The sequence below is a fragment of the Castor canadensis genome, chromosome 11 (assembly GCF_047511655.1).
Source record: "Castor canadensis chromosome 11, mCasCan1.hap1v2, whole genome shotgun sequence".
Lineage (NCBI taxonomy): Eukaryota > Metazoa > Chordata > Mammalia > Rodentia > Castoridae > Castor > Castor canadensis.
Genome location: NC_133396.1, coordinates 56,517,326 through 56,541,818, shown reverse-complemented (window position 1 = coordinate 56,541,818; position 24,493 = coordinate 56,517,326). Strand labels below are relative to the sequence as shown.

At 41.6% G+C, this 24,493-nt stretch overlaps 1 protein-coding gene across 6 annotated transcripts in view; it reads right to left on the bottom strand.

Annotated features, from left to right (window-relative positions):
• The window catches only part of Arhgap44 (Rho GTPase activating protein 44), a 155,652-nt gene that overhangs the window by 73,859 nt on the left and 57,300 nt on the right, over positions 1-24,493 (bottom strand). For all 6 annotated transcript variants that reach the window (XM_074046866.1, XM_074046861.1, XM_074046863.1 and 3 more), the window contains exons 2-3: positions 5,623-5,662; positions 4,829-4,933 (exon numbers count right to left, since the gene is read on the bottom strand). In XM_074046866.1, the coding sequence (XP_073902967.1) occupies positions 4,829-4,933; positions 5,623-5,662 (145 nt within the window). The remainder of the gene's footprint in view (positions 1-4,828; positions 4,934-5,622; positions 5,663-24,493) is intronic.

Genomic DNA, 24,493 nt, shown 5'->3' with positions numbered 1-24,493 from the left:
CCTCATCAAAATTTCATGGTCTTTCTTCACAGAACTAGAAAAAAAAATTTCCTAAAATCCATATGGAATTGCAAAAGACCCCAACTAGCCAAACAGCAATCTTAAGCAAAAAAAGCAATGCTGGAGGTACTGAAATACCTGATTTCAAATCACACTATAGAACTACAGTAACAAAAACAGGATGATACTGGCACAGAAACATACGCAGGCCAATGGAAAGGAAAAGAGGACCCAGGAATAAACCACACAGCTATGATTCTCAACAAAGGTTCCAAAAACATACATTGGAAAAAAGGGAGCCACTTCAACAAATGGTGCTAGAAAAGCTGTATGCACACATGTAGGTGATTGAAACTTGATCCCCATCTGTCACTCTGTACAAAAATCAACTCAAAATGGATTGATGACTTTACTATAAGACCTGAAACTTGGAAATGACGAGGGGAAAAACTAGCTTAAAGTTTTAGACAAAGGCAACAACTTTCTGAACAGGACTCCCATAGCTCAGGAAATAAGAGGAAGAACTGACAAATGGGATTGCATCAAATTAAGGTTTCCAGAGGGCTAGGTGCAGCAGCTCATGCCTGCAATCTCAGGCATGTCGGGGGCAGAGATGGGAGGATCACAGTTCTAGGCTAGTAGGGCAAAAAAATTAGTGAAACACTATCTTGAAAAAAAAACAAGCTGGGCACAGTGGTACACACTTGTAATCCCAGCTACGTGGAAAGTGGAGGTAGAATGACAGGAGTCAGAGACTGGCCCTGGGCAAAAAATATGAGACCCTATCTGAAAAATAAACTTAAGGGTTGGGGGTTATGGCTCAACTGGTAGAGTGCAAGATCCTGAGTTCAAACCCCAGCACTTGGGGAAAAAAAAAGTTTCTGCTCAGAAAAGGAAACAATTATCAGAGTGAACAGAATGGGAGAGAATTTTTGCCAGTCATTCATCCCATAAGGGATTAATGTCTAGAATATACAAAGAACCCACAAAATGAAACACCAAAAGAATAAATAATCCAATTAACAAATGAGCAAATGAACTAAATAGACAATTATGAAAAGAAGTACAAATGGCCAGCAAATACATAAAAAAATATTCAATACGTCTAGCCATCAGGGAAATACAGATCAAAATCACCCCAGTCACAGTGGCTATCATTAAGAGCACAGACAACAACAAAAGCGGAGGGGATGCGGGGGAACCCTCACACACTGTTGGGAGGAATGTCAGTCAGTGTAGCCACTATGGAAATCAGCATGGAGGGCCCGCAAGCAACTAAAAACTGAACTACCATCTGATCCTGCTATACCACTCCTGGACACATGTCCAAAGGAATCAAAGTCAGCACACAAGAGAGACACCTGCACACACACCTCCTGCAGCACTATTGCAATAGCACAGTCATGGGATCAGACAAGGTGCCCAACATCAGAGGAATGGATAAAAACAATGTGAGATATAGATAGACAGACAGACAGACAGATATAGATATAAATACATGCACACAAAATGCAGTATTATTCAGCCATAAAGAAGAACGAAATCATATCATCTGCAGGAAAATGAATGGAACTGGAGATCACCATGTTAAGGAAATAACGTAATAAGCCAGACTCAGAAAGGCAAGTATTACATGTTTTCTCTCATGCACAAAATCTAGATTTAAAAAGAGACCTGAAAGTATGGAGAGACTACTAGGGAAGAGGGTAACAGACAGGGGGGATAGGATCAAAGCACGCTGTACACATAAATGAAACCCATTATTTTACACAATTAATATACGTTAATAAAAGAGCTAATGAGCTTAGTAAAAGAGAAATAAGAGAAAGCAACACTTTCTTCCTGCTCCAATAAAACACAGAACTGCCCACAACGTTGCTCCCGATCCTGAGGTCTGATGGCTGTGCCCCACACACTGATGCCAGCCAGCGCCTGTCCTTTCAAACATCTGCCTCACAAGCCTCTGACAGCACCAGCTCCTCTGCCCCGAATGCACTCCTGCAGCCTCCCGCCACCCTATACCTACCTAATCATCACAAAGACCCGAGAACATGTTTCAGTACTAGAGCTGATTCTAAGTGTCATGCTTCCTATTAACTATCCTAATGTATTACTTTGGGGAAAAAATTATTTGAGTCTAGGCTTTGGAAATTGTTTTCTTGTGGTCCTGTGAAAGTTCAACACTTTAAATGGCTTTTTGACTTTCAGAACTCAGGCACAGTATGACAGAGAAAGGCTGATCAGCCCAGGAAATCATGGTCTGGAAACTGCAGTGAAACTCTCTGACTGTGTGCCTGGGCACACCCTTGCAGACGTCTCCCAGGTGCCTGCTTTACACTACGGCCGTAGCCTTCACAGCCTGACAACAACCACTGCATGTCTTTCATGCTAAGAGATGCCAGACACTGTATGCCCAGCAAGTGAATCATGGCCAGTCATGGAAACCTCTTTCTCTATGATTTATATCACTTTCTTGGCCTCCCTTGCAGCTAAAGAAACAAAAGAAATCCTGAGACAGACTTTTTTTTTTTCCCTCTCTGATAAAAAAGTATGCAAGGATAATTTGTGCTCTAAGGCCCCTCACACTTTCTGCCTGTAATGTGGCTATGAAGATGTGATGTCTGGAGCTGCAGCAGCTACAGTATGATCAAAAGTGGGAGTACAAGCATCACAGAGATGTGGACCCAAAGTTGCTGAATACCTCTTGGGACATCTTGTGAAGTGAGACAGAGAGTGCCTTTTTCTTGGCAGCACTAGTAGTCAGTATAATAACCCTGACATTTGTTTTCTACATACAGATGCTTTGAGGTCCCAGGACCTTGCTAGCCCTGGGCACTGTCCTTCCTAAGGTTAGTCAACTCCCAGAGATAGTAAACCATTCAACTAGAGCTTTCTACGTGCAAACCCACCAACCTGGAGCCTGGACTCCACCACCTCCATTACTAGGCCCTCATACCACTACCCACTACTCATCTTGCCTAATGATCCCATTGGGAGCCATGTACCAGACAACTAGGGACAGTCCTTATACTTCAAAGGCTGCTGGGATTACTTAACACTCAACCCTGAATCTTCTTACCCTGCCTCACTTCCTCCTTCCCACAGAAGCTGTAATAAAGGTTTTAGTTTACATCCCTTCTCCCGCTATTTCCTGACCAGCCCTGGAGCTTCCCCGTGACCTTGCATGGCTTGGCATGACCCCTCTGCTTGGGGACTATAAGTAACAAACCATCTTTTCAATTCAGTCATTTACTGATCTCTTGGTCTTGCCTTAACTCAAATTTTCATGCATACACTATATTTTAGAATGCTCAGAAAGCCAAAAGTCTAACTTAGAATCTGCAAGACTTTCAATCCATGAAAACTCTGCAAATCTAGGTAACTCTGTCTTATCCCAGAAAAGTAATGCTGAACTAATCCACTTATCAACACCAAAGGCTGGCTTCAGGCCCTGATCCCGTACCTGGGACTGATTATTTTAAAAATAGTGCTTCTTGGAGCAAAAGAAAGGACATGCATCAAAGGCAGCAAGCTTATTAGCTCCAGGTCCCCAGAACGGCTCCTGGTGTCACTTGTTCGATGAAAGGGTTTCATGTCCAAAGCAGTTTTACGAGGCAATCTCCACTTCAGACTGCTCGGGCCTCTTGACTTGAGAATAGAGGTTGAGAACACCAAATGTGAAACTCTACAAACCTAAATGATGATGCCACAAATGGAAAATTCCACACCTGACCTCATATGACATGTGTCAGTCAAGACACAGGTGCACGAAAAATACTATAGAAATTACCTTCAAGCTATGTGTGTTAGGTGTGCATGGATTACCAATGATTCCTGTTTAGACTTGGGTGCCAGCACCGAGATATCTCATTATAGATATACATATCCTCCAAAATCTGAAAAACAATCTGAAACCCAAAACACTTCTGATTCCAAGCATTCTGGATAAGGGAGACTCAACCTGCATTAAGAAGCCAGGTCAGGAAAGAGGAAAAGAAACGATGGGTAAAGCAAGCAGAGCAGGTGTTTGCACCTCAGCAGGAGACAGGAGGAAGTGTCCAGGTGCATTGAGTTACACAACAGAGAGGAGACCAATACAAGCAGGGAAGTTGAGGATGCCATGGGCAAGAAGTCAACACTGAGTCCAGCTCAAGAAATAATCTAACAGACAGCAAACATGAAGATTGTAAACTCAAGGAAAAAGAAAACATCTCCTAGGTTGCAAACCTTTGTAATAAAACAAGTGAGTGTCTAAAGCTATTTTTTCATATCCAGTGGAGTTAAGGGACGCAGGGACGGGAGGGAAGGAAGACTGCAAACACTGTAGGAATGCCAAGGACTGTTAAACGGCGCCACCCTCTACAGTGCATTACTACTGACATAGGTAAGAAAGACATTACAGCAGCTTTATTTAGCAGACGCTCTTTATTACCTCACTGTGGTGAAAACAATTTTTGAGGTCCTCTGCAGGTCCCTTGTGACCTCTAAAACATGGTATAATTTTTTGTCTGTGAGATCTGAGATGCTATTGATACACAAGGAATCTGCAAAGGAGCTGAACTGAGAGTAAGATGTCCATCAAGGGTGAAGCTTCCTGGTGCCCTGTTCTGGGAAGGTCAAGGACAGACAAAGTTTCTGGCAGGGCTACAGAGCAAGACCCATGGGAATGTGAAGAGACCCACTGCATCAGCAAACAGCAAGGCCTGCCCAGCCCCCAGTAGACACATAAGTGCTCACTAAATAGCCACATCAATCCAGGCCCCAAAGCAGAGTGGGACCCTGGCCTTGCACTCAGGAGACTGCCTAGGGCCTGGCAGAGGGCACTTACAGAGCGCTTGTCGGCCTCTGCCCCCTGCTGGCCCTGCAGACACGCGGTGAGCTTCTTGTGCGTGCTATGGGACACCTGCTTCACCAGCTCCAGTCGCTTCTCCACCTGCAGACAGACAGTGGGAGGGGCCTCAGTGAGGTGAGCTCAGGAGAGGTGGGGCTGACAGTTACAACCCATGTTTCCACAGAGACCAAGACTTGTGGGAAAGCAAAACACCCACAGTGGAATGATGGGTAGAGGGGGAACGGTCACAATGCTGGGGCCCTCCTGTTAGCCTCTTAGTGAGACTTTAAACTTTTCCCTAAGAATCTCACCTAAATCAGGATAGGCCTCCCTCAGTGCCTGGGGGCTTGGTTCCAGGACCCCCAGGACACCAAATTCCACAGACACACAGTCCCTTATGTACAAGGGCACAGGGTTTGCCTAGAACTGTCATTTGGCTTCCTAGGTATTTGAAATCATCTCTAAATGATTTACAATACCTAATACAATGGAAGTGCTGTGGAAAAAGCTGCTATATGCATTGTTTAGGGAATAATGATAGGGAAAAAGAATTCTGTACGTGTTTGGTACAGATGCAATTTTTCCCAATGTTTTTGATCCACATTTGGTTGAATCTATGGATCCACGTGTACCTGCACACACGGAGGGCCAAACATAACCAGACGAAATGTCCTAGCCCCAAACTTTTGTCAAAGGAGCAGCAGAAGCAGTTGATATAGCACAGGGAACGGCTCAGCCCAAGAAGAAAACATCTTTGGTGTCTACAAGCCATTGGCCAATAACACCCTTACCTGAAGAAGGTCTTCACTCAGAACTTCAGTCTTTTCAGCCCTAAACAGAGAATTGAGAAACAGATCAGTAAAATAAATAAGTAAAAAAGAACACTGCCTCGTAATGATTCCCCCACTCTCTGCTCTTAGGGCAACATGAGAGAAGCAGAGACATTAGCAGGAACTCCTAGTAAGAAAATATACAGACAATCCTGAAATTTACTGGGAACACTAAATAACCAGCACACTGTAAACCAGATACTCTGGAGTCCTCTGCTACAGACTGGGACCTGGGTGAAAGACAACACACACACCTCTTTTGTTCCCAGCCATAAATTTATTTATTAAGCAGGTTTCCACACCCACGCTCCTTGACCTCCCCCAAAAAAGATCTGAGAAGGTAGCAGAAATCTGAGAAGAGATAGATAAATGACAAACCCAGAGTTCTGGCCACTGATGCAAATACCACTGCAAAGGCCTGGGAACCAAGTACCAGGTCCTTTGTCACAGACAATATGATTGTCTATGCCGAAAATGCCAAGAAACCTACATACAAATAATTTCTAGAATTAACATGAGTTTAGCAAGCTTGTGTGAAACAAGATAAACATACAAAAATAAATTGTATTTCTACACATCAGCAATGAAGTTATTGAAAATACCTTTAGAAATTACTAATATAACTACGCAACAATCTATCAAAATATATAAAAAAACTTACAGGCTAGAAGACTATAAAATTTTTATGAAAGAAATGACAGGTTTAGATAAATGGAGAGACATACTGTGTCTGTGGATTAAAAAACTTAACATAGTAAAATGTCGTCTCCCTAAAGTGACCTCTGATGAAGTGTAAACCCAAAGTTTCAACAGAGGCAAGGTGAGGTGGCACACACTTATAATCCTAGCTATTCGGGAGGCAGGAGTAGGAAGACTGTGATCTGAGACCAAATTAGGCAAAGGCTCAAGATCTTATCTGAAAAAAATAAAGTAAAACAGCAAAAAGGAATGGGGGCATGCCTCAAAGTAGTAGAGAAGTGCTTACCTAGTAAGCATGACTTCATGAGCTTAAACCTCAATACTGACCAAAAAAAAAAAAAAAACTTTGAATAGGATTTGTTGTAGATGTAGAGAAATTGACTCCCAAAATTATATTAAAGTGCAAAGAAGGTAGAATGACTGAAGATATTTCTAGGAAGGAAAATGAAGTTACAGGATTCACATGATACAACTTTAAGATTTACTATAAAATTAAATAGTCAAGAGAATGGTGATGGCAAAAGGACAGGAACCTGAATCAATGAAACAGAATGGGAGCCAAGAAAGAGATGTAGATCAACTAATCTTGACAACGGTACAAGGACAGTCCAATGGAGAGAAGAATCTCCTTATCAAATTGTGATGAAACACGATGTGCAGAAACGTGAGCCCAGATCCATTATCCACATTACGTACAGAAATTGGTCCATAAATACATCACAGACTTCAGAAAAACAGGAAGTTATAAAAATATGAAAGAAAACTTTGGAGAAAATCTGTGACCTTGCTTGTGGCCATGGGTCACAGATAGATACAACATCAAAAGCAGGCTTCACAAAAGACAAAAATGGATACATCAGACTTCTTCAAAATGAAAAGCTTTTGCTCCGTGAAAGATACTGTTAAAAGATGAAAAGACAATCCCCCAAAGACAGAAAACATTTGCACATCACATATATGACAAAAGAGCTGTATCTAAATCATACAAAGAACTCTCAGACTCAAGAACAGGAAAAAAAAAAAAAGCTACAAGAAATGTTACCAAGAAGGAAATACAGATGGCAAATAAGAAGAGCGGCCCAGTAGTACCTTCAAGGAGGGCCATGTCCCCAGGCCCCTAAGGTACTTCATTTAGCTAGTGTAATAGCCTCTGAAGGCAGAGAAGATTGCAATATAATGATAAAAAAGGTTAGCTCAAGTAAGAATTCTCAACTCAAGTATTCTTGATAAGATTCACAAAATGTATAAATAAAATCTCACAGAACCTCCGGGAAGCCCTGAAATCTTTCCCATAATAGGTGAAACCATCATTCTTCTTTTCATTAATGAGAGGTGGCCATATAATAACAGGATTTATTTGATAAGCACGCAGGGACTCTGAGTGTAATTATAAGGTACATGATGTCTTCCGGTGAACGTGAGACTTGTTTCCAAATGTCAATCTTTTATAAGTCTGTAAACCACTTGTCAACAAACGCCAAAGGACAGAAGAAACAGGAGATGTTTTCCAGCCCAGTGCAATTTATATTGAAACGAAGTAGAAAACAATACATTTGGAACCTTAAAAATACTTACAAATAACGCGTAGGACAAAAAGAATTGCTGTTAGAAATTTAAAACATTTAGAATTGAGAAACAATGAAAATACTACATATCAAACTTGTCAGCAAAGTGATACTTAGAAAAAAGTATAGAAACTAAATTACCTATATTAGAAGAGGCTAAAATACTTTAAAATATAAATATAAACAGCATGAACTTTCATAAAGTAGAATAAAGAAAATAAAGAGATTAGTGAAATAGAAAAGGTCAATTATTTGAAAAAACTAACAAAATACCAAGTCTCTACAAGACTACTCAGGAAACAAAAAATGAGAGAAGGAACAGATAAACAATAGGGAATAAGTAAAGACTATACACAGGTGTTGCAGAGATTAAAAAGATAAAACTTATGGATAACTTTATTTGAAAACTGAGACAAAGTGGCCAAATACTTAAAAATAAAAAGGCAAAACTGACTCAAGAATAAGTAGAAAGTCTAAATAGTCCTACAAACATTAAAGAAATTAAGGCAATAATCAGATTTTTCCAAAAAGAAAACAGAAGGCTAAGAGGTTTTGTAAGTAAAGTTTCAAGAAAGTTTCTTTCCAAACTTATACAAACTTTTTAAAAGAACAGAAAAGCAAGTGAAGCAGTACAACTCTTTCTAAGAGCTAAGTACCACTTGATATCAAAACTAGGAAAGGACAGTACAAAGAAAATAAGAGCAGTCACGTACATTAATGGTGATACAATACTGCACAAAATAAAGTAGCACACTGAGACAAGGTAGATTAATTGCTACAATGTACAAGAGGTTTAACTTGACAAATCTTCAAGAGCAATTAATCACATGGCCAAAGTTAACGACAAAAGCAAGACTATCTCAAAATGCAAAGCGTTCATCAATGCAAGTTAATAAAAAATAAACAAGGAAAATCCTTAACTTCATTCTTAAAAAGTGCCTATGAACCTTATTCTTACTAGAAACATGTTAAAATATTCTCTTTGTAATCAAGAGTGAGACAAAGATTCCTACTACCACAGTCTTCCCAGCTTAGGAAGCCACTAAAAAACAAGATTTGAAATCTGAGAAGGAAAAACCTACACTGACATCGTTCGAAGGTATGTTTGTCCTCAGGTAAATCAAGAGTATTTTTCAGAAATTATTGTAAAGTTTTCAAAGGTGGCTAGCTATAAGAAAAGCATAACAAAATTAACACAATCAGTAAATACTCAGAAAGCCTCATTTAAAAAAAATCACTTAACAGCAAAGAAATTAAAATAAACTTAATAAAAGATGGGCAATATATGCAAAGAGAAAAAATTTTGAATTAGCAAAAGACATTAATGAAGGCAAATAAATGGGGATGTGTGCCATATTTACAAATGAGAGAACTAATTTTGTGAAGATGTCAGTTCTCTTCCTATTGATGAGACTTCAGCCAAAAATCTTAGTAAGAATTTTAAAAAGTAATTGAACAAGCTGAATCTGAAAGTTAAATGCAAAGGCTTAAGAATGAAACTGAAACAGATACTGAAACTTAGTAAGTCACAGTTATGAGGGGAACGTGTTCAGGGTTGGGGGCTGGCTGGGGCATGGCTCAAGTGGTAGAGGCTTACCTAGCATACACCAAGCCTGGTTCCATCCCCACTACCAAAAAACAAAGCAAAAACCACAAGAGTATTACCAATGTTGACATCGATCACTGGAATAGAAAAGAATGCCCCAAAATACAGCCACTCAAATGTGGAAAAAATAGGGGTGTTATCTAGAATAGGGAAAGAGAGAAGGGGGAGAAAGGGTTTATTTAATAAACAGTGTTGGGCCAACTATTTATATATATGAGAAAAAAATAAGTGGGGTTTGTACTCAATACTGTGCACAAAAGTCAAGTCCCAAAGAATTAAAGTCTTAAATTGTAAAAGATATTAAAACTTGTAGCAGAAAAATATAGAATATCATACTTCTAACCCTGAATTGATACTTTTGAAAGTAAAACTAACTCTATAAGATTAATAAACATATTTTCATTAGACTTAAATTCTGTTATGATGGTTTTTAAAAAAGAGTAAAGAACAAGCTAGACCGTAGGAAAAGATAGATGTAAAAAAAAAAAAAATCTAGCCACCAAAGGATTAATTCAGAGTGTATCAAGACTTCCTAAAGCCAGACACAATGACTCACATCTGTAATTTCAGCTACTCAGGAGGAGGAGAGTTGGAGAATCATGATCTGAGGTCAGCCCTGAGCAAAAAGTTACTGAGACCCTATCTGAAAAATAACTAAAGCAAAAAAGGCTGAGGACATAGCTCAAGTGTACAGCACCTGCCTAGCTAGTGTAAGTCCCTGATTTCAAACTCTAGTATTGTGAAATAAATAAGTAAATAAAAGTTGGGGGGGGGTCATAAACTTATTTGAAAAATTTTAGAATTTGTTTGCTGAATGAGAAAGAGGCTCATGAACATTGAGTTGAAAGAAGTGAAAGACGTATGGGAGTAGAGTGATTCCTACCTCCTGTGAGCCCCTCCTTCCTGACTCCCAGGTTCTCTGGGGAGCAGTGAAGACCCAGGCAAGGGGGGAGGCAGTGCCCTGGAGAGGCTGTTTGGGGAAAGGCTGGTACTGGGGCCTTGTTTTTGCAAATGAAAGACAGGCTGGTCAGCATCAAGACATGAGCCTGTCTCCATCATTCTCAAAGGATGAGTCATTGCAGGATGACAGGCTCTGTGTAGGTGACATGGGGTGCAAGTCATGACTTTTTCATTTTATTTTAACCTTTTACTCAACAGACTAAAAGTAAAAGAGAGCTATGGCAAAGTGATCTAAAAATTGTGCCCTGTCTTCCTTATAAGCTTCAGGGGAACAAGCCACACCACCCACAAATCTTCATTGTCACTGACGGTTACACATCTGTTGCATAGGTCATGTTGGCATTTCCCAAAATGCATTCCATGAAAAAAATAGATTCATAAGACACTCTGGAAAAGATTCTGTGGACAAATGAGTTAGGGAAACACTGAATATGATCTCTATTAAGACAGTCCCATAAAGACTTTAAAGGCTCTGAGAAGACCTACAATATATAAAAGGGTTTAATTTTAGCTAACTCATCATTTCCCAAACTATAAAAGTAGGAAAACACATTTCAAATGGCTCCCAATTAATAACTATGGTTGATCAGCTGAACTTCGGTTACTGAGCACATCGTAGGAAAAGGTAAACGTCTTCTCTCTGGAAATCCTCTCTGACAGCCACCTGGGAGTTCTGGCCTCAGCAGAAGATGTCATTCATTTGCTGAGAGCCAAGCAGTGAGGACCTGCTGTGCCATGAGAGAAGTCAGGGAAGGAGCCGGGAGGGTTTAATGAAGTGCAGTGAACCCACTTTATTTGTGGATTTATAGCATGCAGTTTTCACTGAGAGCAGTCAAAAACAATAATAATAAATAAATAAAAAGAATCAAATGGCATTTCAAAAACAAAAACTTTAAACTCCCACACACACATCCAGCAGCTCAGGTGATGGGAGAAGCTCTAGGTCAGTCCTGAGTTACCATGAGCCGTGTTGAAATTATTGCATCAACTGCTAAGTGTTTCCCTGCCCTTCATTTTGTGAAAATCTGCCTCCCAAACAGTGCCCAAAAAACAAGGTGAAAGTGAATGTGCTTAACTGCAGTAACAAAGCAACAATCTGAGAAGTGTTGAAAGGTGGCCAGGTATTCAGCAAGAGTTGGGCGGAGTGATGGGAAAAATGAACCGAGTGTCAGCAGAGCAGCACTGAGCGCTATGCACTCTGAGCATGCGTGGTTTTCTCCACGGCAGGGTTCTTGGAACCACAGACCTTCAAAGGCGGCATTGAAGTCTGTCTTCCTCCTACATTTTAGGTACATAGCCATCAACTCGCATCACTGACGAAATGGCCAGATTCTCTAATTTTAATGTTCTTAGCATCCTTCCTATCTGCATCATCCCCTGCTGGGCTGGCTATAGTGCCTGGGCCCATGTGCATCTGCCACCTGTCACTCAGCAGCATGGACCCACTCCCCACAGTGCCTGCCAGCAGCTCTCAGTCTACAGCACGGTCCTAGCACCATAGCACTCTTTGAGAAGCATTGGGATGTGGATTTGATGGGGTGCTTACAGTAAGACACCTCAACCTGGAAAGACCGCAGGAGGCTTATGTTTGCAGGACTTCACTCAGTCAGCAACCAAAGCCTTCCCTGGGGCTCCCGTGAGAAGGAACGGGGAGGAAGGGGAGATTGCTGTGCAGGTGTAGAACCAGGTGCTTCTGATCATTTGACTCTGGGTGTTCAAGGTGGTGCTGAGATATCCAGCACCTGACTCTGGAGCGACTCAGGCAGGTGAGGATGGCCTGGACTGTGGGAGCCTGATAAAGGGAGCTAGATATGGGATACATAGGCAGGTGAATACAGGCATGATGCCTGCAGGTAAGATGTCTGGAGCTCCAGCAAAGTGCTGCTCTGGGCAGACACTACAGCAAATATTCAGAAAATACAGCCAATGCAACCATGCACTCCTGAAAATACCTGGGAGCTGTTGTTATGCCCATTTCTTTCTGATGGCAAAATTAAGCCACTCTAATGGGAATCATGCCTGACTACAACACAGAGAAGGGTTGTCCCAGGAGAACATGTGGGGGCTGATGCGCAGTGCAAATCCTCAGGCCCCAGCTCAGAAATGCTGGGAGTGAGGCCTTCTACAACTGTGTGCTTTAAATGCCCAGCAGACAGTTCTGGTGCACGTGGAGAAACACTGACATGTGGAACAAAGTGCAGACCCTGAGCTCGGCAGCATGCCCAAAGCATGGACAGAGCCACATTTCCAGGGCTTCTGAATTGTCCTCATTCTTCTGCCTCCACTCATCTCATGCTGTCCTCTCCAGCCTTGAGTTGCCCGTGTGCTCCAGGTATCTAGTTTCCCCCCATTCCCCAAACAAGTCCCACAGTGGACAACAGGGATGCACAGCTATGTCTGTACCCCACAAAGACCTCTGACCTAGCAAGCACTTTACAAACCTGCCTGGCTCATTGGCTGAATGTTAACTAGCTATCCTAGGGGCAGCCCCAGCCCTGTTTTTGTGCTACCTCCCATTGTAAAGCATGGAAAGGCTACAATCTTCCACCTTCTCCAGAAACTAGAACCATCCAGGTGACCTGGTCTTAGGCCATGAAACAAAAGAAGAAGTGTGCTGAAGGTCATCTGGGAAAGCTTTGCTTTCCTGATAAAAATAAATAGAAAACAGCTCCCAGGCTCTTTCTGTTCGCCCTATTTTGAATGAAGAGACGATGCCAGGAGTGTCAATAGCCTTCATGTAACCATGAAGGACTTGCAAACAAAACCATAGAGATGTGAGACCTAACATCATTGAGTCATTGATCCAATTCCAACAAGTACTTATGCCTGAACTTATGTAGAGAGAAATGAAATCCTCCCAAGTCAGTCCAATAGGGGTTTGAATTACTACAACTCCATATGATCCTAGCTTCATATAAGGGCAACAGGGTACTGCATATTAATTAACTTTATTTTGAGTAAAAGTTCCATTGTGTGACATTCTTAAAATTGCCCATAGTTCCTCTAGTCTTAAAATCATTAAGGCAATTGCTAACTTTTCTCTAAGCTCTTCCTGTATACTAAGCTGTACAGATACACAGGGCTGGTTTGGAGCATCCTTGGGAAGCACTTCCCAGAGAATGCAGTCCTGGTGCAGGCAGGGCAGGACCTGCAGGCAGACATGGCACAAGGTCTGAAATGGCTGTGCAGCCACCACAAGCCACATGTCACCAGCAGCGAAGGGCCATGACATACACAATGGAATTTTATGCAGCCATGAAGAATGAAATGTTGTCATTCGCTGGTAAATGGATGGAATTGGAGAACATCATTCTGAGTGAGGTTAGCCTGGCCCAAAAGACCAAATATCGTATGTTCTCCCTCATATTTGGACATTAGATCAAGGGCAAACACAACAAGGGGATTGGACTTTGATCACAAGATAAAAGCAAGAGCACACAAGGTAGGTATGAGGATAGAGAAGACACCTGAAAAAGTAGACAGCATTTGTTGCCCTCAATGCAGAGAAACTAAAGCAGATACCTTAAAAGCAACTGAGGCCAATAGGAGAAGGGGACCAGGAACTAGAGAAAAGGTTAGATCAAAAAGAATTAACCTAGAAGGTAACACACATGCACAGGAAATTAATGTGAGTCAACTCCCTGTATAGCTATCCTTATCTCAACCAGCAAAAACCCTTGTTCCTTCCTATTATTGCTTATACTCTCTCTTCAACAAAATTAGAGATAAGGGCAAAATAGTTTCTGCTGGGTATTGAGGGGTAAGTGGAGGGTGAGGGGATAAGGGGGGGTGGAGGGGTAAGGAGGGTAAAGGGGGGAGTGAGGGGAAGAGGGGAAAAATGACCCAAACATTGTATGCACATATGAATAAAATAAAAATTAAAAAAAAAAGAAAAAACTAATCAAATGTGAATTTAAAAATTATGGTCATCCAAAAAAAAAAAAAGAGCATTAAGTTACTGGGAGGAAGACTACCTTCTGGGAATTAGGGGACAAGACCCTGTGGGAGAAACAAGAGGCAGAGTTATTCTAATGCTGGGAACTATGTTTTGAAAACATTACAGCAGAACTAACATAGGCACAGGGAATGCTTACATTTACAAACAAAAGCCATTCTTCACTAGCTTTTTCAGAGACAAAGGAACCCATAAATCAGAAGTGGGATTCTTGAAGGAAGTAAAATCTAAGAAGAACAAAGACTATGGAAGTAAACTGTAACAGACAGATGTTCCTGGAAATAAAAGGGGGGGAACAGAATGAGAAATTATGAGAGAGAGATACTAATTTTCAAAGACCTGAAGAGACACACAAGTCCTCAAACTAAAAGGGGCTGGGGGCAGGTAGGGAGTAAAGACACATCTTAAAAAGCCTCCTGGGAGGAGGAAGCCATCAAGCTACAACTATCAGATCAGTAGCAGAATCAATAATTGGTGCTACAACATACAAGCAATACCTAAGGCCTGAATGAATTTTTTTAATGTAAATTTTTTATTATGGGAATGTATCAGTCAAGAATAGAGACAAAAATAAAATCATTTTAGAAGTAGAAAATGGGGTTATCTCCTTTTCTGAGAATGTTCCTTGAGGATATACTCCAGAAAAATAGAGATAAAAATTTAATCCAAAGAAATGATAAGACTAAGTCTAAGGCCAGCAAGAAGAAATCCCAGGATATAAGACCTACAGCAGGCTTAGGAAGCAGTAAATCCAGTCTAGAATTCAGCAGGTTCTAAGATGAAAACAGCAGTCCACACAACAGATGGAATGAGTAAGTTGGAAGATATGAAAGCATATGATTCTTGTGATAGGAGAAACAAGGTAGTTCACAAAATTCCAGGCAAAAACATGCCCCAGAAAGTTAGGATTCAAACAGGAATCAAATTAAAGTGATGTATGATGGGATTTGCAGAATGGAGGAAAACAAAACCCATTGGTCCTTGGCCATAGGAAAATCCTGTTTATGTGAAACAAATATTTCAACATTAGAACCATGAAGAAACTGTAATCAAATTACTTAAATCTGCAATGAACGATATTTTAGTAGCCACAGAAGTACTTAACTGACTTTTAAATGTTTACAATCAGCCTATGGACAAAGCACAGAGTACAAACTAATACTGATTCCATGATAGAACGAGCATAAATTTCATCAGTCTTCTAAACATAAAAAATAAAGAGAGAAAGGAGAAGGGAAAGAATAAGGGAATAGAAGAAAAAGGAAGGAAGGAAGGGAGAAAGGAAGGGAGAGAGTGAGGGAAGGAAGGAAGGGAGGGAAGGAAAAGGAAAGGGGGAGGGAGATGAAGAGGGAGGAAGGAAAGAAAGAAAATGAAAAACAGCTGACAAAGAGGGGGAAGAGGTGGAGAGATGGAGAGGTGGGGAGGAAGGAGTAGAAGAGTTCCAACTTTCAAACCTCAGTGCAGGCAGTCAAAAGAAACTAGACCTTCCTTGGTAACTATAGAGAGGTTTAAACAAAATTTGAAAAAGAACACAATTTAAGAAATGGAAATGGAAGGGCATGTGGGTGGTACATGAGAATCAAAATCTCTCGCAGCAGGAAATCAAGAGTGTGTGTGTGAGAGAGAGAGAGAGAGAGAGAGAGAGAAGAGGAGAGAGGGAGAGAATATGGGGGGTGGAGGGGGAACTAACAGGACAACACATATTCTTTTAGGGCCTTGGAAATAAACAACCACAGGCATTAAAACCAGAAGCCATTAAAAGTAACTGTCTCCAAAGGGCAGAACGGGGAGTTGGATCAGGAGAGGGCTGATACCTTTTTACCACTAATCCTTCTTTACTGCTTGAGTTGGAAAAACTACATCCTCTTATTTTAAGCTTTTTTAGGACAATGGTTCAAGGTTGCAAGAGTGTGCTCACCCACAGCTGCATCAAGTTCTACTTGGCACATGAGGTCAATCAGAAGTACGTTATTAAAAGTCTAAAAATATAAACTTTCTCCAAGTAATTTAAATGGAGGAATTCATTCTGAAGAAATAATAAGGATGAAGAGAAGTCGTCAGAGGACCACTACAAAGGTCTACTTTGTGTTTAACTTGACATGTAAAACTATGGGGGATGTGTTCATTGTGAAGGGGAGACTGCGGACCAGTATATGTACTAAAAAAAAGTTAGGCGTGTGCGTGTGCGTGTGTGTGCGTGCGTGCGTGTGTGTGTGTGTGTGTGTGTCAGGAATATGCCCAAGTGTTACTTCAATCTTCCGCCCCCATGTTACAGAGAGAAGTAAAAGGTGGTGGCCAGGGACTGCAGCAGGGCCAGAACTCAGTAGGTGGACAATGATGGCGTCTGTACAACAGTACAACTGCACCTCCTACATATGCATTGAAAAATGGCTAAAACGGCAACTTTTTACAATTTAACAAACAAACATAATCCTAAATAATATAAGCTGAAATATTTTACATACTAATGTGATAAAATTATGAATAGCCAAATTATAAGTAACATTTCTTAATATTGCCAAAATTAACCAAATAGCTACATTTGTAAAAGGAATTTAAAAGCATTGTGTTGTTTTCCCCTAGTTCCAAAATGGGAAATTTCATGCTGTTTCTAAAATATCCAGGCATTATTTTTAAACCTGAATCCAAATCTTAGCAAGTATTCCATGTTCTCTGAGTGTTTCCCACAATATGAATGTTTTCCCAGGTGACTTATAGTCCATGGTTAATATTTCCTTTTCAAAAATTAGATGTTAAAGCTTGAATGTTCTGACATTATGATAAATCCATATATATATATATATATATATATATATATATATATATATATATATATATATATATTCTTGTATCTTCCAACTAATTTGACACTCCTTTGGGGTAAAAATATATATTTTCTTTTGTTATGGAGAACTGGGGATCAAACCCCAATCTTGTGCATACTAAGTACACTCTTTACCCCTGAACTACATCTCCAGCCCCATGTGTATTTTAGATATACTTGCATAAATACATAGAATTTAAAATGTCTTTGGGATTTTTTTTTTCTTTGACAGGCCTGGGGTTTGAACTAAGGGTTTGTTACTTGTGAACCAGGCACTCTACTCCTTCAGCCACACCTCCAGCTTTTTGCTGTGGTTATTTTAGAGATAGGGTCTCACTTTGGGCTGGCCAGCCTGGACCTCGATCTTATTTATGTTTCCCGCCTAGCTGGGATAACAAGTGCATGCCACCACACTCAACTTTGAGATGGGGTCTCAGAAGATCTTTGCCCAGGCTGACCTCAAACTTTGCTCCTCCCAATCTCCCCATCTTGAGTAGCTAGGATTACAGGTGTGATCCACTGTTCCTAGCTGGATTCTTTAATCTCTCACGGTTTGTGGTATGTGGACCAGAGTTGAGAAGAGTGGGCTATTCCATAGTTTAGGGATGTGGTAATGGTGTCTTGGTGCTATCTCTGTAGTTGTTATGGCCTGAATTGTGTCCTCCCAAAAAATTCCACACTGAGTCCTAACCATTAGTACTTCAGAACATGACTGTATTAGGAGACAGGACTTTAAAGAGGTAAGTGAGGATGTGGTCTTAGAGTGGGCTCTCATCCAGCATGACTGGTGTCCCTACAAGAATAGAAGATCAGGAAATCAATATGCACACAGAAAGGACCACATGGTGCGGCTATCCAGAAGCCAAGGAGACAGGCCTCAGAGCAAGCCAGCCTGCTGACACCTTCCCCGTGGACCTCCAGCCTCCAGAAGTATGGGGAGATAATTTCTGTAGTTTCAAGCCCTTCTGGGGCCCCTAGCTAGGACAGTTGGGGCAGACTCAGCCTGGGGTGTCTTCACCCTTCCTCTCAACACTCTCACCGTTACCGTGCATGCTGAGGGCTCTGTGACCCGAGTGTCTTAAGGGTTGGTTATCACAAGATCATGGAGCTGGGGAATTGAGTAAAAAGTGCTCTGCACAGTGACCACATCACCCCTCTGCCCACAGTACCGGCTCCTTGTGTGTCACAGCTCCAGTGTCATTCTGGCTAGTGACTGACAGGAGCGCACACAAGATGTGGTCATAGGGAAAGGGGTCACAGGGAAAGAAGTAACCACCGCAGATGGACAGACTCTCACTGTCCTCTGAAGGACTTTCCTTGATATCTTGGAGAAAGGTCCTCTGGGTAGACCTTGAGTGTGATTTTCTCAAATGTACAAGGATGGACTCAAGGACTTGTCAAGGTCTTTTTCTGGCCCACAGCTCTGGGCACAGTTTTAAAAATAAGCAGATGGTTGAGTCCACTGGAAAGTGGCTTGTAAATACAGGTCTCCAGGGTGCAAGCCTGTGACACTGAAGACGGCAAACCATCCTGGCACATAACGCATGTATGCTTGTAAGTTCTACCTTGGGAAGTCTCCCTGGGTGCCAATGAGCAGGACTATGGGGATAATGTACTGTGGCGAGAAGACTAAGACCACAAACACGATTTACTTCTTGTTCATCTGCTACCCTTGCCATCTCCATGGGAGCAGGACTACAAGAGACAATGGTGCTGATTGGTCCTAGGTATCCATAGGAAATTGCTTCCAGGACTCCTTCCCTTGCCAGAGCCTGTGGAGGTTCGAATCCCTTACAGAAAACAGCATGGTGTTTACATGGAACATGGGCACATCCTCCTATGTATCCTAAATCATCTCTAGGTTACTTCTGTACCTAATGCAATGTAAATGCTGCAACAATATTTGTTACACTGTAATGTTTAGGGAATAATGACAAGAAAAAAACACCCTGTTACATATTCAGGATAGATGGATTCTTTTTTCAATTAGTTTGGATCAGTGGTTGGAATCATCTGTGGACATAAAGGACTGACTGTGTTTCACTAGGAAGGCAAATGCTCCCAGATTCCCTCCAGAAGAAGGGAGTAGAGTCCATCCCTAGACAAGACATTAACAGTAGAGTTTGGGGGCCCCTCTTTGGGTGTCCTCTCTGTCCCCTAGAGCCCTTTGGGAACTACGCTGTCTGTTGGTGCTTTCTTATAACTGTGACCTGTCATGTTGCATTGGGGATGAGAAGTGAATATCCAGTAATCTCCCCTTCTCAAGTGTGACTCAGTCAACCTCCAATCCACACTGTTGCAAGGGATAAGACTATAGCAGACTATATCACCCCAAAATATGTCACTGTGTCATAGTATTAAATGAAAGTCAACAAATGTAGAAAGAAGTCTTCTCCAAGCTCCCCTTAGAAATAAGGACTACCACAAATTCCTTCTCCCAGGGAAGCTTATGACCATGAAGAAGACAAAAAAGTTAGTATTAAGGTGGATCTGATTGATCACCACAGACCAACCTTGCTAAGATTGCACTGGATTCTATTAGTTCCCCCAGCCCACAGTGTACTGCCCATGGAAGCCCCAAACCCCTTTCCTTCAGCTGTTCACCTCTTGACAAATTTACCATTCTTTGTTAAGATGCTTTACCTCAACATCGAAATTTCTTTGTCTGGTATGCATTAATAAATTTTGCTTTTCTCTTGCCAGTTTAATTTCCAGCCCCAGCTAGAGAACCTAAGAAAGTACAGAAAAAAGTGCTTGCCTTTTTCCTTTTCCTCCACTGTGAAGGCTTCTTGGCCAAAGGGAAGCCATAAATGAAGTTTGGCAGATCATGACCTCTGGGTGACACTGTGGTATGTGAAGGTGAGAGTGAGGATGATGCTTCTGAAGTGAGGGTTTATTGGAGCAAACTCTTCTAAGTAAAGCATGTTTGCCAAACCTCAGTAATATCACAGAAGCAATGAGATGCAGTCCTATGAATTACATACTGAGAATATGATTCAAAAGGGAAGCTCTTACCTCTAATTTCATAGTTAAATTATTCTCTTCCATTCGTGTATCAGTACTACTTGCCAGTACTACTTCCCCAGTGCCCACCGGTTTCACTTTCTCTTCCTTCTACCTGACCCCGAGAAGAAACACTTAGAACATGTTTATTCTCCCAGTGTTCCTCTTCCACTCCCAGCTCTGTCTTCTTATCTTCCAGTTTCTTAATATCTAAATTGAGTTTGTCATTTACCAATCATTTTCCCCAGCTAAATTACATAAATAGTAAACCTTAAGGCAATAAGTAATACATTACATGAGTAACTAACAAATAATATCAGGTAAGTTACGGGAGTATAAACTCCAAGGCTTCCATTTGTTAAACTTATAACTTGAGACCGACGTAGGTTTTTTCTTTTCCCAGTACTCAGAATGGAACCCAGGGCTTTGTACATGCTAGACAAATGCTCTATCACTGAGTTCCACAATCTTTTTGTCCCCACAGTTGACTGACAAAGTTCTATCTCCTTCTAGCATGGCTGATGAGAGGTCAGACAATAGTCTAACTCTTTCAAGTCTGCTTCTCCAGATGTGTGAAGGTTTCCTCTTTATCCATAAAATTCATCAAGAAATATCTAATCGCTTAGTTTGTCGCATTAATTAACCCCACCTGACTTTTCAACACAGAGAACTGCTACTCTACTTTTCTTTAATTATGACTCTTCCTCTAGCTGGCTCTTTGTCTCCTCCAGGTGCTCTTGCTATTCGGGCTAAGTCTCTTGAATCTGTCCTCTGAGTGTCTTATCTTTTCCCTCTCCATGTCTTTGCTTTATGGGATAAGGAATTTGCTCTCCCTTGGTCTTTCAGAATAGCAATGACATTCTTAGCAGTGATCATGTTTTTAGTACATGTGTAAAATAAATTTATAATATGGAAGCAATGTTTTTACTTCCATAACCTCACCCCCCCCTTTTTTTTTAACATTGTAATTATGTGTTAAAGTCCTCTTCCACCTCTTTACTCGGATCTACTTCAATAGGACCATTCTTTCTAGGTTTGACTTTTTTGCACTCTTAACTTCACATTACTGAGCCCTCCCCCCTGGGGAGTTGCCTACTCAGACTCTGCTGCTCTATAAACTGTGCAGGCCAGGTGCGGATGTTAAACAGGGCAATGACAGACAGTGGAAGACGGGACTTGTAAGATGGGGCTGAAGAGTTAGGTGAGGCAATGGAGGGATGCTAGACCCAAATGCTTAATCTTTTCCTAATCACAAAGAGTAACTCAGACTTCCAGTTGGGTCCTCTTGGAATCTTTATGGTTGACAATATCCAACAGCTCCTTCAGGACAGTGGTTACCTTAAGTCTTGAGGAGGGTAACACTCTAGCCTCTCAATTTACACCAGATGCCCCAAATTTCCAAACACAAAAAGGAAGACCTGAGCCTGCACTATTCCTCATTTCCAGATATCTTAAGCAAAATCCTGCCCTCAGGCACAGCCACCACAGCAGTACTTCAGTCCTATGTGCCTTGCTGGTGCCTTTCAACCACTCTCCAGCAGGTGAAGTTGGTTTCCAACCCCCTGATCTTGGGAGGGACTCTGTGACTGTCTCATGGAATAACATCAGTCCTGGAATCAGCCACCATGTTATAAGAAAGCACAAGTCACACAGTGTGGCCACATGTGAGTAAGTGACCGACACCTCCACCTAAGATCTCAACTGACAGCCAATACTGATGGCCAGAAGGTGAAGTGAGCAAGCCTTCAGATTTAAACCATCATATCCTTTGATGAGTGCAGCAAAAATGAGCTGTTCTCTCTGAACCTTGACCAAGTAACAGATTCAGGAAAAAAATGAATGTCATCGTTATTTTAAGTCACTAGTTTTAGAGTGGTTTGTTACATGTTAGATAACCATAAACAGTCACCATTTTATATATTTGCCATACTATTCCAAAGAAGAAACAAGAAACATGTACTCAGACCAACTTCTCCCCAGAATCCTCTAGGCTTAATTTAATACTTTGATGCACAATTTTCCTATCTCAAGGGTTCATTATTGTCTCTAGATCTCATCTTGATCTTAGAGAAAGCTCTGAGAAGATTCTAGAACCATCTACCTCTTTGTTGGTAAAATAACTGTCAGTAAGGGGTAAAATGGGAAGAAACTAGGATAATACAATGACATTATTTCATAAAAACACATTTAGCAAAGGAAGATGTGCTAAATGCTATGTCAGTTCTCAGGTTGAGTCTCAAAATATCATGAGTTATCTCAAGGATGACATTTGATTTTTAATATTTTAGGGGGGAAACATTGACTTAACTAGATCAAGGAATTTCAGAAATGTGGAGCCATGAGGATTAGCAGTCAGGAGTCCTTGTTTCTCCCTGGGTTGTTTCCAAGTGGTTCACTCTCCAATGAATCCACTTAGCTCTAAGGGGCTCAGTTCTGATGCCTGTTAAGAAATTGGGCAAGATGACTGTTAAAGGACTCTTGCCAGCTCAGCCATTCCTTGGAAGAAAGTTTAATGAAGATGCATATGCAGACATCAGGAACACACTGTAACTGAACCCCATCGTCACAGACGAAAGAGCTGCTGGGGGCTTGAGAGGTTAACAGAGGAGGGGGAGATGGGGAATGACGGGAAAGAAGCACAATTCCCACCACTGGAAAAAGTGGGGAATCTATCCAGATGTTTTCAGTATTCAGCAGCACCCAGTCCCTTAAGGAGCAAAAAAAGGGACTCATTCATACCCCTCTCGTGTTACCAACCTCAGAAGGAGAAGTCATGTAATGGTGGTGGCCACAAGCTGACTGACTCAATGATAGAAAAGTCTGAGGGTAGAACAGGCCTTGGTGGGCCTCACTGAGACATGGTCCTGCTCACCTCATCTCTCAGGTCTTCTTTGATGATTGTGGGTCCCATTCTTTGGCAACTTTCTGCCATAGTTCAAAGATGGATGCCCACAGCTCCGGGTTGGAAGCCCAGCTGCTCAGAAATCGTAACACGCCAAGCCCCAGAACTGAATCTCATCAGTGGTGGGAGGCAGAATAACGACCCCAAAGACAGCCATCTCCAAATCCTCAGAGCCTGTGAATGTGATACCTTCCGTGCCACAATGCAACTGCAAAGCTGTGAGAAAGAGCATGACGTAGGGAGAGTATACTAGACTGTTCCAGGTGAGTCCCAGGGTCAACCAAGAATCCTTAAAAATGGGAGAGAAGGAGGACTCAGAAGATGTGATCACAGAGGCATGGTCAGAGTGACACAATGTCATAATGTGAGGAGGACAAGGCCCACCATTGTGGGCTCTGAGGATGGAGAAAGGAGTTATGAGGCAGAGAATGTGCTCAGGCTCCAGCAGCCCGAAAAGCCAAGGAAAGGAATTCTTCCCAGAGACTCCAGAAAGGAATACTGCTCTGCTAACACCTGATTTTAGCCCAGTGAGAGCCGTGGCAGACTTCTAACTTCCAGAACTGTAAGATAACACATCTATTTGCTTTACAAGTCACTAAGCTTGTGGTAACTTATTGTAGCAGCAATAGAGAAAAACCAACTGATTGATTCAATTTGCTCTGCCTAAACCAGAGACTGATAAAAATTCGAATCACATCACTGCTAGCCAGCTTTCTTTAATATAACAAAATACCTAGGAAAATAAACTTACAAAGAGAAAAAGGTTGTGTGGTCCACAGTTTTGGAGGTTTCAATCCATGACTGGTCAGCCTTTGCGCCTGTGGAGAGGCAGCACATCACAGTGGGAATGTGTGGCAGAACAAAACCACCCACCTCATGACCCAGAAACAAAAAGAGAAAAAAAAAAAAGAGAAGAGACCAGGTCCCCACAGTCTCCTTCCAGAGCATGCCCCCAGTGACCTAAGGAACATCCAAAAGGCCCCATCTCCTAAAGGCTCCACTACCTACCAATAGTGTCATCCTGAAGACCAGGCCTCTAACACATGGGCCTTTGGAAAATATTCAACATCCAAACCATAGGAGTAGCCTACCTGTACCTAGGAAAATGAAATCAATCTCACTCATGCAACATGCACTGAGAGTGGAAAGAAGTGAAGAAAGGCAGGGGGGTCATCCACAGAGGAGTGTGGATGGAAAACAGACAGACCAACAACATCCAGGCCATATAAGGACAACTGAGACAGGTAGAAGAAACCGTGAACAGAAGTGCCAGAAAGCAAATGAGGTGCAAGTGGCATTTCAGTTGTGCTTTCCCAAA